We start from the raw sequence: 15,782 nt of genomic DNA, 5'->3' as shown, positions 1-15,782 counted from the left end.
GATATAATTCTCTGAAATTATCCCATTGACCTAAGTGTGGCTATTCTAAGTGAGCCATCAATAGTTGCTTTTTGGGGGGGGGGGAATAATTCAAGGATCCATTTATCAAAAAAAATTGTCTTCATAACCCTTCCTTTCCATACAGAAAAATCCAACAAAGGTAGACGGGAAAGTAATGCTACATTTCCTTAGTATGTTTAAATAGCTAAAAAAATGTAGCCTTTTTAGAGAAATACTTCCATGAAGTTTTTCCACAGTTATTACCATTTGGATATTTTTATTTGTAGATAGAATTCAGCAAAGCACTTGCTTAAAACCAAAAACACTTTTTCAAGTATTGGTGCTTTCATAATTAAATGTCCATTTCCAGATGTTGATTAAGCTTTTCTGGAGGAATACTCTTATTACACAAGTCTGAAATTACTTTAATTTCAAGGGCTACTTCTGAACATGTTGACATTAAATTCTCATTCAAGTGATTATTTGGAACAGGGCTGAATTTTGTCCATTTTAGCAACAGACCTAAATAAGTATTGTAATATGTATTTAAAATCTGCAAATTTTTCTCATGTTAATACCTCAAATCCCTCAGTTTGAGAGATTGTGAACTTTATTTGATAAAAATATATACTCAAACAAAAGGCCAAAGCCTTTTCTTGTGTAGAATGAGACTATTTTAGTATTTCATTACAGCACTGCAGAATTAAACATGATAAATAACGAATCAATAGTTTTCATTTTATTTTTATTATGGTCAAACTAAATATATTCCTTGAATATTTAAGGTATATAATAAGCAACATATTCCATAATTTATAACTTTTAAAACATATATTAATCTTTAAGCAGAAGTATATTTATTCCATGTCCAGCAAAATAAACACTCTTACAGCTCTTTAAAGTATTGGATTAAAAACCTAGAGGGAAAATCTCTGTCTATAAACGTACCCAAAAAAATATTCTGAGAGGCAGGGTTGTTTTTTTAAAGAGTTAATAAACAAGAACTGATGTGAAAAAGGTAACAAAAACAGACCTAACATTAGAAACTAAGAAAAATCCTTAGTATTATTTTTTAAGAAAAAGCCCCATTTCTTAGAAAGCATATTGTAGTCTTTAAAATCCTAGTTATTTAGGTTTTATTACCTTATTGTAACCCAAATAGTAATATAGCAGAACTCCTGTTGAAGTTTCTGCTTGAGGATTAAGTTAGTGAAGCACCATTAGACAGGCATAGTACCGGTACTTCCCTTTTCTAGATGCTTGAGGATTCAGTTAACAAAGCACTGCTATGAAGGCATATTTCCCTTTTCTAGGACTGAGGTGGGGCAACCTGGTTTTGGCAGGGCTTGTAAGAAGAAATTCTATAGGTGAAGCTATTCCCAGTATGGAGTCAAAGCTGGGGGAAATGTCTGCCCCATAGTTGCTTAAAGGCACAGGAGCCCTGCTAGAATAAAATACTGGTATCTAGAAAGGATGATATTGACTCCAATCCATTGAAATTAATGCAAGTTCTATAACTAACATCAGTGAAGTTCTGATGAATGAAATTGACCGCATAGTGTTTTGTGTATAAAACCAATGGAAAAACTGTAGGTAGGTTGAGTTGCACTTTCCATTCCCGTCTACATATGAGTAGTCATGACCATCCTTAGGCAGATACACATATGGAGACATGCAACGTGTAAACTAAAGGAGAAAAGATGCAACTAGCATAGGTTTCTCTTGTCACAGCAGTTGGAAAAGGTTCTACTGCTATTTCTGCAGAAGGTATTTATGTGCTACACACAGATATGGGTAAGGAATGCTGGAATGTGTGAGAAAAGCCCTGAGCGAACTGCCCTAAATACCTTTTAAGTATGGAATAAGCAAAGTTTTGATACAAATATTTGCTTATAGCACAAAGAGAAAAGGTCTTGCTAGTAACAGGCCTCGCTTCCACTTTTAGAATTCTGTTACACTGCACAGAATCACAGAATTGCAGAGCTGAAAGGGACCCAGATAATCATCTCGTCCAACCCCCAGCAGTGCAGGAATCTTTTACCCAACATGGGGCCCGAACCCACACCTCTGAAATTAAGTCTCATGCTTTCATCACTTGATGTTCTTATTCTACTTGAAAGATATGCAAAATCTTAAAGATTAGGAAAGAAAGATCCAGGTTTTGTATGCCTCACACCCTGTTGGATTTTAAAATGGAACCATGGAAGATCCACACAGGTAATGAGCTATTTTATTTGCATTTCTGAAGAGCAGTTCCCCATGCTTCATCAGAAGCTGCTTTTAATATATAGCTGGGCTTCAAAAGCAGCTTCTAATACACTATTCTTCAGAAAACAAGTAACAAAAAACAACCCAACCATATTTCACATTAATGGCATTAAATAGATCAAAATTGCTTCTTAATGGGACTAATTTCCAAATATGTAGTAAGTTTTAGGAAATGTGCTATGTTGTTGTTCTTTCTGGACTGGCATGGAGGTTGATTCTATTGATATCAACAGAATTCCTTAAAAATAAATTCATTTAAAAATGGGGTGCCAGTTATTACTCCCGCTCCACACGAACTCAAGAACCAAGTTCTCACTCCTTTTAATGAATCTCATAATTACTCGGTGCTGAACACCAAAGTTTACTGTCTTTTCCCATAATCGAAAAGCTAAGTAATTCAACTACAGCATCCATACCTTAGATCAAGTTTAAAATGCAACTAGCAATTCATTAGTTTTAAATGTCGATTCCTGAGTAGGAAACCAAACCATAAGAGCTTCCTGGCAGATATCTATATTAATGATGCTACTCTGCCATTTGAGAGCAAGTGCCCTGCTACAACTCCAGTAGTCTTTTCCAACTGCATGAGTACCAAAGTGCACACAGAACTTGCCTACCCAATGGTTTCTCCCTTTATTTCAACAGGTGAAGTCAATGAATGAGAACCCTAATGTGTACAAGAATTTGTGCATATTATCTAAGCACACATGGATCTTTGGAAAAGGTATATGGCTACCCCTGTCCTATAAATAGGTGTGTGTAAATTGCACTGGATGAAGTGGAATTTACATGCTCTTAACACAGTAAGTATGACTGCATGTCACCATCTACTGCATGATTAGACCTACAAAAATCAATGAGTCCTATCAAACGCTGTGTGACAGAATTCCGCTTGCACAATAAAACTTTACTATCCCCCTGTTACTCCCCCAAAATCTACTCTGGATGGTCCCCCGAGCCTCTGGAGCAGATTTTGAGGGGTCTGCAGGTGAATGGGGGACATTATATTACACAAGTGGAAGTCTGCTGTACAAGTGGAACAACAGCGTTGAATACAACCCATAGGCCTTAAGCATGCCTAAGTGAGCATTGGATTGTACTTCATATGCTTTAAACAATCTTTTTTTTATTTAAGTACAAAACAAAAAGATACTCAAAGTATGATACAGGGTAAGAGAAACATTCTGCTCGTTATTTGTGAAATACATTTGTGGTACTGCATTTTCCTTTCCAAACTATTTATATTTAATAGAGGTTCTGTGTTTTTATTTTATTCACTTATACATATGTAAATATTTACATCTGAACTCCCCCCCCAAAAAAACTTTCTTGTATTCTCAGCAGAGCTCACCACCAAAAAAATTGCATTTGCTTCTCCTTTTCAGAACTAGCATAGTCATACATTCCACTGTAATAAAACACATCCACACCAATACAAATCAGAAGAAACAAAGCACAACTTAATTTTTGACATCAACTCAATGCTGTTTTGTATTTAAAACAGTAATATAGTTTGCATTAGGATATCAGTTGGCAGTTGCTTAGCACATTGTCTAGTTACCAAAATATCTATAGAATATCGGCCTCTGAGGCCCAAATAAAGCATCTTCATTTTGACACTCTTCCTTCAAAAATGCTTTAAAAATGGCTGGAAGCAGGCTGGCTGCTACTTTATATATAAAAATCCAAATATTCACATATTGCTAACATTTAATTGTATCGTATCTTGCACAATATCCATACAGAAAATTCCAGTAACCAAAAAACGCCATGTTAATCAGTTTTCAATAAGGGTAAAGTTAACTCAAACGAGGTTTTATTTGTTATTGCTAACGTTCAATAAGATCAAGGTCAACACAGCAAAATTCTCAATTTCTTCCCTTAACATCAAATGAATGAGTAATATTTCTATGGCGCCCATGAGAGAATTAATCTCTGTGAAAACAATAAACATTTTTCAGGATTTGCATTATTCTAAACTCTTTTAACTTGCTGTTGCCTTTTTATATAAATCCATATATACCAAGATCACAGGATGAAGTAACCAGATTTAAATGAATGCAATTATTCATTAAGTAGGAGATCCTAGACCACAATGCCTTAAAATGTGAGCAATTTACTAACAATAAATTGAGTTTACCTTCATCTCCACATCCAAAGCTGCACCACAAATGTCAAATTTAATTGCTGAGGGTTCTTGTCCCTTTATATATATATATATAAAAACTTCATTTCAAATGCTGTAACTTCAGAAACATCAGGGAAATTAAATCTTAAAAATCCCTTGTAGGCATTCTTTATGCCTTCTTCTTTTAATTGTGTGTCTGTTCATGACTCCAAAGACTAAATGCAGTTTTGAATGTCCTATGGCAGAGTTTGCACATATACTGTCTTTTGAAAGTGATCGCTGAAAGTGGTGGAGCGTGGTAAAAGAGTGTGTCCGATTCCTGAGGGACAAATAATTTCTCAGTAACTGAAGGAGTTTCTGACAACCCCGTAGGGCTATCGGGTTCCAAAGGTTGTATTTTGGGAAGGGGTGGGGGAGGAGGCAAAGGTGGGGGCGACGGAGAATTAGCTGGTGCATAAATCTCAGGTTCTTTTCGCACAGGCTCCTCTGTAGCTTGTGCCATGTGGGACTGGAAGTGACTCCACAGGCGGAAATTGGTGCGGAAGGCCTTGTTGCACACATGGCAAATGAAGGGCTTCACAGAACACAAAAGCTCCTGGTGGCGCTCTAGCTGCTTGTGCACCGTAAAGATTTTCCCACATTTTTCACAAGGCCACAAGCCAGTGTCTTTATTGGAGACGGTTTCCTTGTGTTCCTGGTTGCCTTCAGAGACCTCCTCTTCTAAATCATCTGCAGGCTCTTCTTTGATTTGGATTTTAAACTGCTTGGAGACACTCAGATCTTCGGGGAGGCATGAGGAATCTTCCGAGTCAAAATTAATCTGCTCGGAGGAGTCGCTGAACACGCTGTCTTCTTTGGCTGCAACGAAGCTGTTCGTCTTGTTCGGCTCCAGCTGAGAATGCAGCCTGGAAGTGCCGCTCACTTCGCCGTTGTGTTCCACGAGCGGCAGAGACAGGTTCTCTGTCGGAGCCATGGTATTTTGATTGTGAACCTCAACCTGGTGACGCCAAATACTGAAAGAGGATTTGAAAGTGCGCATACATTCTAGGCAGGTGAGCTTCTTGTATTCGCATGCCATTTCGTGGTCATGCTTCAGGTTTAGAGAAGAAAAACGGAGGCTGCAGTATGGGCAGACGGTTGCATTCCGGCAGAGCCGCTCATGATTCCCCTGTTCAATAAGAGAGGGAAGGTTAGCATGACAAAGGCGGCACTGGTAAACTTTTTTGTTTTCTACTGGGCTTTCGACGCGAGGTTCCTCTTTGGGCTTAAGTGGCTTATTTCCTCCAACTGCTTTTTCCCCTGGATGCATTTTTATATGCTGCTTGAACTGTGAGAGGAAGCGATATGCCTTCCCACAGTAGGTACATATGTAGGCTCCTCTGGTTCTCGACCTCAGGTTTCTTTTGATGACTTGCTGTGCTTGTGAACCAGCCTGCCCCTGAAAACCTTGCTTGCCACGCCTTAGCTTGACGATCAGGGCCTTTTTAATCTCTCGCTCCCTCACTATATCAATTAATTTCCTTTGGAACTTTTCATCCAAGATAGCGTGGGAACTGGAAGCAGGTGAAGGGTTCTTCACAATTCCATGCTGTGTCTGGCAATGCGTCCAAACTTTGAAGTTTGTATGAAATCTCTTATCACAAATATCACAAGAATAGGGTTTTTCAGGGTTGTGGTACATATTGACATGACGATGAAGGCCTGCTGTTGACCTGAATATCTTAAGGCAATGTTTGCACTTAAACTTTTTGTTAGGCTTTGTTTCTTCCAGCTCACTATATTCGTCTTTGCTAATGTCAGAATCTGGGAAATCAGCATCACGGGGTGTAGGATTTGAGTTTTCCTCAAAATTGTCCTCAGACCCAGGGGAAGCATGTTCATCCACTTTGATTTTTTTGAGTGGTAGCCTTCTGTCTGCTTGAAACCTCCTTTTAGCTGGGAGTCTACTGAGATCCTTATGATCATCTTCTGTTTCAAAAGCACTGATATTATTGGAAGATGATGAAGCATCCCCAACAGTAATTCTTATTATTTCAGAAGGCTCTGAAAGTGGACTGCTAGGCTCTGTTTTAATCCGTATTTCTCTAAGAGGTGAAGCGACCTCCCTGTCTCCAGACTGGGAGGCACTAAAGGACCTAAGGCGATGGGGGTACATTACATGTGTCTTGTCATCAGGAGCTGCCTCTCCTGAAGACTCTTTCACAGATGGCTTTTGTGACATTACATTTAACATTCTCCCTTGTGCGTTGTTCACCGCTGAAGTTCCTTGAGAAAACTTGAAGTCAACAGAAGGCGAATAAACAGGAACTTGACTATCCATGGACAATGACCTTCGAAGGAGACTTTTTACAAGCGGCCCACTCCTGTCAATACTTTGGTTCGCAGGACCAGATACCTTAGATGGGATCACTAATCCTAGCTTTGAATAGTATAGCAAATTCCTGTCTTCCCCTGGACCAGCTCCTTTTCCGGTCTCTCTCAACAAAAATGTGGATTCAGATGAGCTACGTAAGGATAAGACTGGTGGACAAGGTCTCTTCAAAGGTACTTCTGCTGCCTTTCCTCTTAGGAACTGATCACTTCCTCCTGCTTCATCTGCTCCCACTTCTTCCTCTACAGATGTTTTCTGTGACAATACTGCATTCCTTTTAGTTCTGCTTTGATCATCTGCTGTAGCTGAAGAATGTTCGTGGGACTTGGAGTATCTTAAAGAACTGTCTTTCAGCCATCTCCTTTCATTTTGCGATAAGCTATGTAGAAACTCAGTTGGCTGTGTAGATTGTGGCCGCTTAGGTTTGACAGCAACTGAGGACGAGGACTTAGAATTATGGCTTACATCATGTGAGGTTTGACCAACATTTTCCCCCTGTGCTTCATTTTTGCTCTGACAAACTATGACACTTCTTTTCTGGGAACTGCTTTCATCATCCTCTTGGAAAAATATTTTCTTAATAGGACATGCAGGCAATGGAATTTGAGGACTTTTGGAAACAATGTTAGTAAGAAAGGAAATCCCAAGACTGTAGCCCACTTCTTGCACACCAGCAAGGCTGCTTTTCTCAACAAACAAGGATGATGAGTAAATGTAGTTTAATACATTGTCAAATGTATCTGGTTCGCAAAAGTCAAGCTGAAACACTGATTGAGACTCATTTTCTTTTTTAGTGAACAGAGACTGAAAATATTCACTGCTGGCAGCCAGAACATTTTTATGAGCTCGAAATTTTTGGTCTCCCACTATAAGAACAACATCACAAAGTTGCCCTTTTAGTCGTTCCTCATTTAAAGCACTTAGGAGAGAAATAGCATGTGCTGGATTTATATAATGCAAGAGTCCCTCCATGATTTAGGTATACCTGGAAGACAAGAAAAAAATAAAACCAATAGCGTTTAGGTACATTTACAAGAAACAAAAAAAGGAAGGAAGGAAGGAAGGAAGGAAGAAAGAAAGCTGTAAAAGTACAGGATTCTTCTCCAGTAACAGGCTGAAAAGTCAATATATAAATAGTAATCTGTTTTCCTTTGGAGACAGAGGGAAGATGATATGCCTAATACACCATGGGAGTTAAAACAGCAATACATTGAATACATCGGCCCTGATTCAACTAACCTGGTGTGTTAACAAAAGCCATCACAATGGCTCCCTTTAGTGCTGTGTGGACATTTCTCTTCCCAAATCCACGCTGGAAAGCCAGGTAAACCCCCAGAACAACATGAGGAAGGAGGAGGGGGGGATTTTCCGTCTTGCAGCAATGAATGCTTGCACACACAGAATGAACAGAAGAGCGCAAGTTGAATTCCTCCCACAGTAAGCCACTACAACAGGCCTAGCCTAGTGCACAGTAATTGGTTTCATATATTTGCTGCCATTTTTAACTGTTTTTTATATAGTTGTTTTTATATATGCAATTGTTTAAACTGTTTTATATATGTTTTATTGTACTGCAAATCACTCCAAGATGCCTCATCAGTGGCAATTCATAAATGCAAACAACAACAACCAGATATGATTCTAGGCATATGGAAGCTAACTTATCTTTAAAAAAGGCACCCCAATGTAGTGATTACTACATACATTAGCTAGCAGAATTCAAAAAATGTGTTTAGGTATTCCCTCCTGTTCTGTAACAAAAAATAACCCAATATATGAAAGCAAACTGCATGCAAATACTTAAAAGTCAGATTTGGGGGGGGGAACCCCCATGAATTTCTAAACAAATATTTAGGGCACAGTTCGAAATATACTTACTAAGGAGAAAGATCTAGTCAACACAGCAGGACTTATCACTAAGTAAACATGGATTGTGCTGTATAGTTTCAATCCCACTGTATACATGTGCAGGCTGGCTTGGATCGATACTAAATTAGTCTGTTCAAATTGTAATCAATATGACTTAAATCCCATTGCTTTCAATGGTAATCAAGCGCAACTAACCTAGTCTGGCTCAAGCCCAATGTTTGGGAAACTGAGCCTTTTGTATCTTACATGTATAGCTTAAGGCAAGTATTGTTCCATCCTTTATTTTTTTTTACCGACAGCCTCATGAAACAACTGTCGTAAGGATTACATGAACAACTCTTCTAAAAAAGCTGTAAATTTTATATATATATATATATATATGCAGGTTTTGGTGTCTTCGGGTGTCTTCCCGTGTAAGAGTTGGGGTGTCTAGGCGACGTTTCGACGAGGTCTCACTCGTCATCTTCAGGCTGGTGCTTTCGGCTTCTTGTTACTGGAACAGAGCAGGATCTCAGTGTTTGAGTTCCTATAAATACTGTTGAGGGGGTGTGGTGTATAGCCTCCAACGTTCTGGGCAGAGAGGAAGTTCCCAGGTTAGTGTGTCTTTTCTTCTTTTGTTCATTAATTACTTGAGGGATATCTTGAGTGATTTCTTGAGTGATATTCTGAGTACCACTTAGGAGGGTCATTAGGTGTGGATTAGTTGCTAAAGCTTTCGTGTCTTGACCTCTTGAGCTAGTGAAGAGTTTTTTCTGAGAAGATGGCTGTACTGCACTTAGTTGTGCTCTGGCTTGGCTTCGTGTATAGGGGCGAGCTGTGGTTTTGTGCCCTGTGCCAGCCAGATCTGTGTAGGGATTGCAGGGGGGTGCAGCATCCGGAGGTGCCACTATGGTTTGGCTACTGGATGGTGTCTGTAATTTATCTGTGGAGAGGGTCTGGGTTTGGGTCTGGTGTGGTTGATTGGAGATGGCGTTCTGTGTGCCTCTGGTTCTGGTGTCGGTTTTTGTGGGGAGGGCTATTTTCCAGATGTCTGGCAGGCGGGACGTATCGTCACGCTTGTTCATGTTGTGAGGGTGTTTCTCTATCTCGATGGCTTCCATGATTATTCTCTTGTGGTGGTGTTCCATGTTAAAGAGCAATTTGGAATCTGAAAAATTAATTTCGTGTCCTGTTTCTTTCATGTGTTGGTAAAGAGAGGAAGTTTTTTCTTCTTTTTTGACGGCATTCTTGTGTTCTGCGATACGTGCATTTATTCGTCTGTTTGTTTGTCCAATGTACGTGGCTGGGCAGACTTTGCAGGGTATTTCATAGACCCCTTGGTTTTCTAACTGGATTTTATCTTTTGGGTTTCTGAGGATATTGGCTATTTTTTGGTTGGTGCAAAAGGCTGTTTTGATATTGTGTTTATGGAGGATTTTGCTAATTTTATCTTTAAAAAGATAAATTCCCCTTGGCTATTTTTTTTTACCGACAGCCTCATGAAACAACTGTCGTAAGGATTACATGAACAACTCTTCTAAAAAAGCTGTAAATTTTTTATATATATATATATATATATATGCGCATGCCAGGCCAGGCCAATGAAAATGAATTATGCAAACAATTATATAGGCAATCATATTATAATTTTGTTGCAGCCCAAGCAAGAAAACCCAAGAGGATTCTTCTTAAAAAAGAGAGAGAGAGAGAGAAAGGTTACTGTTCTGTAAGATAGTGGACTGATAAGTTAAGTCTCACTGAATTCAGAGGGAACTTTCCTTCAAATAAACATGTATAGGATTGTGTGTTAGAACAAGGTTGACTCAAGTGTACAAGGCTGTGTCAAGAGAAGGAGGGTTGAACACCTATATGTATCATGAGTTATGCAGCAGAAAAGAAGTGAAGAAAACTTTAGGAACAGTTCTTATTTATATAATTCAGCAGTGGAAACCTGTGGCCAATGGCTGTAAATGATTAGAGATGTAGCCTAGCAACACAAACTGCAGGTTCCCTCTGCTTAGCTATAGTTTAGCCTTGCATCCAAAATAGGCTAGCTTTTCTTCAGCTAATTTTACTATTATCCTCCAATGCTATGTCCTTTGGGAAAGCACCTCAGGGGCCATAGAGTGTTTCAGACCTCCCACTGCAAGGGTGGAGAGAGAGATTTGACCCCAGAGGGGAAGGTCCAACCTTGGGTAGCACCCGCTTGACAGAAAAACCTCCATGGCTCTTGCCTCATTGACAATGGACTTCCAACATGAGAAGAGTCACAAAAGGGCCATGCTGGGGCATGGATCTAAAAGACCCATAGCACCCCCAGCCCTTGGACACACTACTCCCCAAACCAGGGAAAACATATGCCAGCCCTGGAGCTCACCTAAGTGATTTCCCTCCCAGTGGAAACAGTGGGAAGGAAACAGTTCCAAAATGGAGAGTGAAGGAAGGAGGGAATGCCCAGAAAAGACAGAAGAACAGAAACTGTTCCTTCTCCTTCACTTCTAACTTGCAAGGTATGTCTAGCAGGACTCCCATTCCAGCAGTGTCCCCCTGTCCCACCAACAGGTATGCTCTCTAAACACAATGAAATTTCTCAAAAAGTGTAATCTTAAAACAAATGTAATTTAAAAATAAAACATACCATATGACCTTCCTTCTCTCTTCTTGAATTTAGAATATGCTCAAAAACAACAGAAAGATTCAGGATTCAATTTCTTCCTTAATTTGCAGTTACTTTCAGGTCTGCATCTCAGATGATCTGGGGGAGATAAAACAGCTTGCTTGAAAAAAAATTAATCAGTGTGTGAAAGTTTCACATTATCAGGTGCTTTGCTCCTCCTCCATTACTGCGCTGCACAGGGGAAGAAACAAGCCCAAGCCAAAGCCTGTCATGTCACAATGTGCGAACACATGGGCCTGTGGTTTGTTTCCTTCAAACGTCCACAAGTAGCCAGCCATGAACAAACTTTTGCTCCCACTCATTCTGCCCATGTTCTTATATTACAAGTCAGATTTTGGCTTTGTTTTCTTTCCCCCTGCTTAGCAGTGTCAGGAGCGAGAGGAGGCCCCTGAGCAAGGTGTGCCCCATAGTTCTACCTCAGAGTTATCAAGCACTTGCCCAGGTGTACAGAGGTACTGGAAAAAGATGATCACTGTAGCACTGGCTGTATCTTTTTACCACCACTTCTGTACAGCACAGGGCCATCCATTTGTTTTGTTTTGTTTTAAAAAAACATTTTTAAAGTGGTCAACAACAGCCCAAGTGGGTTTCCTGGAGCTGGTGAGGCCCAAAATTTAGTTGACCATGCTGGGTACTGAAGCAAGACCTGTTTACCAATGTTGCTGTTCAGCCTACAGTATGTGACATCCCGCATAAACACCTGCACTGGTTTCTTGTCCATTTGCGTAAAAACACCTCACCCTCACCTTTGCTATCTCCACTACTGTATCTTGATATATCACTACCCGTGGCCTTCATTCCACCCTGCCAGCTATTTAAAGGTTTCCTGCTCACTTAAACAACTGTGCTCTTTCTCCCTTCCACTCCTTATGTCAAGAATGCTCATACAGAACACCTTCATGATGCAACTTCTCTCTTCCTTCAAAGGTTCCTTAAAACCATCTTCCGTCAATATTTTTGGAGTACCACTTTAGTTCTCATCTCCTACTAAGCCTAAAGCACATGTAATTAAGCCCAGCGCATACAACTGAACACTTTGCGAGGAAAAACCCACCCCACCCGAACTTCACATCTCTCAACTGCTTTCCCCAGCTTAGTTCACTTCAAGTATTAGAGAAGAGCATGGAGAAAGCATCTTCATTACTCAAGCACAACAGAGGCAAAGTTTTTTTTAAGGGGGGGGGGGTAATAGTCTTGTCATCAATCTTCATTTTAGCTTTTCACAACCCTGTCTTTGACACAGGCAGGACTTCAGAGGGTAACACTTGGTGGCCCTCACTTGGAGGTCTATTATAGCCACATTAGGTGATGTCTGACTTTGATGCCCAAGGATGCCTTCTGCCTCACCTTGGGAGCACAGGATGGTCACTCTGAGTTGGGGATTCACTTTCCTGTGGTGTGGCCAAGAAATTCACACCAAGGGTTTCTTCTCCATGACTGCCTTCCCAGTGAAATGGCAAAGCATGCTGGGAAAGGAACAACTGTACTCCACCAGCACTTTTGTTTCACTAGGATTTTGGATTGTTTTAACTTTGTGCCCTTGTGTGACTGAAGTGGGAAGGGGGCAGAACAGAAGTGGTCCATTTTTATTAACACATGCTTCTTCCCCTTTACTTGGCCCATTGTCAGAAAAACTTCAGCAAATGCCCCCATTGCCTTGAAGTGTGATGGCTGAGCATAAGCGGCAGGGCCTTTTCAGTTGTGGCACCTACATATAAAGCAACTTTATCCAGGAAAACCTGCCCATCTCATTTACTTGAATTTCATCATCTTGTTCATACCATTTTAGGCAGGATATTGGCTGAAATTGATGGCTTTGTTATTTTCTTATCTGCTTCTGCAATGAGCAGAAACCCGGTATTACTCAGACTCTTTTGTGTTACTTTGTGTGTTATGGGGTTGTTTTATTTGTATACACAATCAGTTTTCACTTAGATGACTAGATACCATTGTATCATATTGGGACATACATTTGCTAGATGTATCACAAAACTCATGTTCCACATGAAGACATTCTGGCGCATCTGCTTGGGCCTACTGAAATTAAATCTAAACAGAATGCTTTATTTGTATGGGCTGGTTGTAGTTATTCAAAAGATGGCTAGGCAGCACATAGGACATGGCCAGATGCACTTTATTTTTGTGTATCCCAGGGCTGGCACCTTGTGATGAAAACAGTTCTGGGATTGAAGTAGCAGATTCTATAGCTGACCTAGCTGGATCTCCAGTTAGTTCTTGTTGGTCTGTGTGGCTGGATTTGGCATCAGTATGGTTGAGTTGATTTCAGCAGGCAATGGTATTTGATAGCACCACACTGTATTTCTTTATCACATTTATAGCCTAACTTTAAACGACAAAAGTCCCCTCCCCCTGCCCCAAGATATATATGCACCATAAAATCTTCTCCTCTTTGGTACCTGAAATCTGAAGTGAGACTAATTGATTTTGAAGCAACTGTAACTCTCCTAGCTCTTGCCAGAATTTACATTGCAAAAAACGAGAAGATCAAAGCATGTGTTCAGTTAAAAGTCTGGTTGGAAAATAAATGACAAGTAATAACATGCATTAAAATGCACATCTAAGAAGAGAAGACACAGATCAACATGAGAGCACTGGACTTTTTCATGTGAATGGAATGAGAAAACTGAAGATAATATTTACCTTTATAACTCAGTCACAGTGATTTGATCATTAAACAGCTCTTTCATTTGGAGACTCTCCATTTTAGATGTTCTGGTTTATTTTATCTCATTTTCGATTCTACTCACCATTTTTAAAGAATTTATCTCCACATATTCTTCCACTCTCTGTCAGCTATCCATTAATAACTTATCAATAATCTTAATAGATTATTTATTTGTACATATATGCCTTTGTGCTATGATTTCTCATTTCTCTCTCCTTTTACTTTTTGGCTACAAAGCAATGATGAGATAATGCTATTTTATCTGAATCAATCACATGACAATAAAGCACATTTCTGATTTAAAAAATAACAATAAAAAATCATCACCATATTATAGTAAGGCTTCAATTCCATACTAACTTACCTGGGAGTAAGCCCATTTGAAGTCTATGGGGCATACTTTATAGTTGACATGCATAAGATTGTACTGTAAAATACAAAAATCGGGGAGTTAACAAAGCAACAGTAACCTAGACCAACAAGGACAAACCTAAATTCATAGTTTTTTAGGTACCAGTGTAAGTTCAAGCCCATAACTATTTTCATTAAGGGGGGTCAGCAAGTGATAAAACAAAAGCAAAATAATATCTGGCTATTATGACCAAAGCGCTCCCCAGAATCCTCCTGCATAGCTAGAACCAACCCACGTGTATGTTGGTTTGGGGGAATGTATGTCACAGGGTGCAGATTCTATTTGTGCTTGAACCTCCATCTCCAAATGCTAGCATCTCAAGAAGTGTAAAGCACTTATGAGAGGGCACATTAGCACCCCTTTCCTTCTGCAGAGAGCAACTCCCCCCCTACTCCTTACCCAGAATGACATCATAAGGCTCAACAGCCCACCACACCCATTTTCCTGCGCACGCTCACAGAGCCCTCTTTCACCCCACCCACAGGGACTACCCCGAGCATAGCGGGTGTGCGGTCAACTGTGTCCGTATGGGCAACGCACAGGCGCAGTGAAAAGAAGTAACCATGCACCGAGAGCTGGCAACTGACATGCGTATTAGACACCCAGAGGAATACAAGGGCATGCGTATTCCGTACCATGAGCGAGGCTGCTGGGATCAACGCATGCGCCGCAAAGGGGTGGGAACCCGTTTTGTAACCTGCGCAGGCGCAAATGCGAGCTCAGGGACCGCAGCCCTTACACGGTGGAGGGGGGGAAAACATACCTCAGAGTTACGTCAGGAAAAGACGCCTTTGTGCATGGGGAAACCCACGCCTTTGTGCAGGGTGGGGGGAGACCCGCCTTGAGCAGGCAGGAACTGGGGCCCGCTACTCACCTTCTCCGCCGCTGGACAGGCTCCCCCCTTCCTGCCCCCCCACTCTCCGGCCGTTTCCTTTTACGATTCACCCGCGCGCGCTGCCGCCACCGCCGTGATTCCATCCATCTTGAATTTGACGTCATCCCACACCAGGGATGAGGTCATCGCAGTGAACGCTCGTCACGTGCGCAACATTCCGATTGGTCAGCGCCAGGCGGGGACGGCGGGGGGGGGGGGCGGCGGCGGCAGGAGAACATAAATTGCCCGAAATGGCGGTGGAGCGTGTTTGTGTTTAATGGGGTGTCATAGCAATTGCGGGCGATGTTTCTCCTCCCCACAGCCAGCGAGCGCTCCCTGCCAAGTAGGGGAGCGGGCGGCGCTGGTCGTTGCTAAGGGCGGCGGGAACTCAGCAGGTCGCTGAAGAGGAAGGAAGGAGGAGGAGGAGGCCTGAGGGACATGAAGCCGACCCAAGGCGTCCCCCCCTTTTTTAAAGAATGAGGAAGGGAGTCTTTCCTCTGTGGATTCCCCTTAGTAAG

At 41.0% G+C, this 15,782-nt stretch overlaps 1 protein-coding gene and 1 long non-coding RNA gene across 4 annotated transcripts; one reads left to right on the top strand and one right to left on the bottom strand.

Moving 5' to 3' along the window:
• Window positions 1-108: 108 nt before the first annotated feature.
• ZBTB21 (zinc finger and BTB domain containing 21) lies at window positions 109-15,384 on the bottom strand. 3 transcript variants are annotated; one of them, XM_081199126.1, is made up of 4 exons: window positions 15,265-15,384; window positions 14,343-14,405; window positions 11,254-11,370; window positions 109-7,752 (listed from the first exon to the last, which is right to left on the bottom strand). In XM_081199126.1, exon 4 carries the CDS (start codon window positions 7,737-7,739, stop codon window positions 4,581-4,583), a length of 3,159 nt encoding a protein of 1,052 aa, XP_081055252.1. In that variant the 5' UTR covers window positions 7,740-7,752; window positions 11,254-11,370; window positions 14,343-14,405; window positions 15,265-15,384; the 3' UTR covers window positions 109-4,580. The 3 variants fall into 3 exon arrangements, with proteins under 3 accessions (XP_081055252.1, XP_081055251.1, XP_081055253.1); XM_081199125.1 differs by having other exon boundaries at window positions 15,154-15,378; XM_081199127.1 differs by lacking the exon at window positions 15,265-15,384 and adding an exon at window positions 14,790-15,107.
• Window positions 7,759-11,265, top strand: LOC308589728. The gene is made up of 2 exons (XR_014009457.1): window positions 7,759-8,873; window positions 10,427-11,265. It is a non-coding gene; the product is annotated as an uncharacterized lncRNA (long non-coding RNA).
• Window positions 15,385-15,782: the final 398 nt, after the last annotated feature.

The sequence above is a fragment of the Podarcis bocagei genome (genome assembly GCF_964188305.1).
Source record: "Podarcis bocagei genome assembly, chromosome: 6".
NCBI lineage: Eukaryota > Metazoa > Chordata > Lepidosauria > Squamata > Lacertidae > Podarcis > Podarcis bocagei.
Note: the sequence above shows the minus strand (reverse complement) of the source record. Positions and strands in the feature narration are given on the sequence as shown.

Excerpts from the sequence above, each read along its gene's own strand:
- ZBTB21 (XM_081199126.1), bottom strand. The coding sequence starts at position 7,739 with ATGGAGGGACTCTTGCATTATATAAATCCAGCACATGCTATTTCTCTC.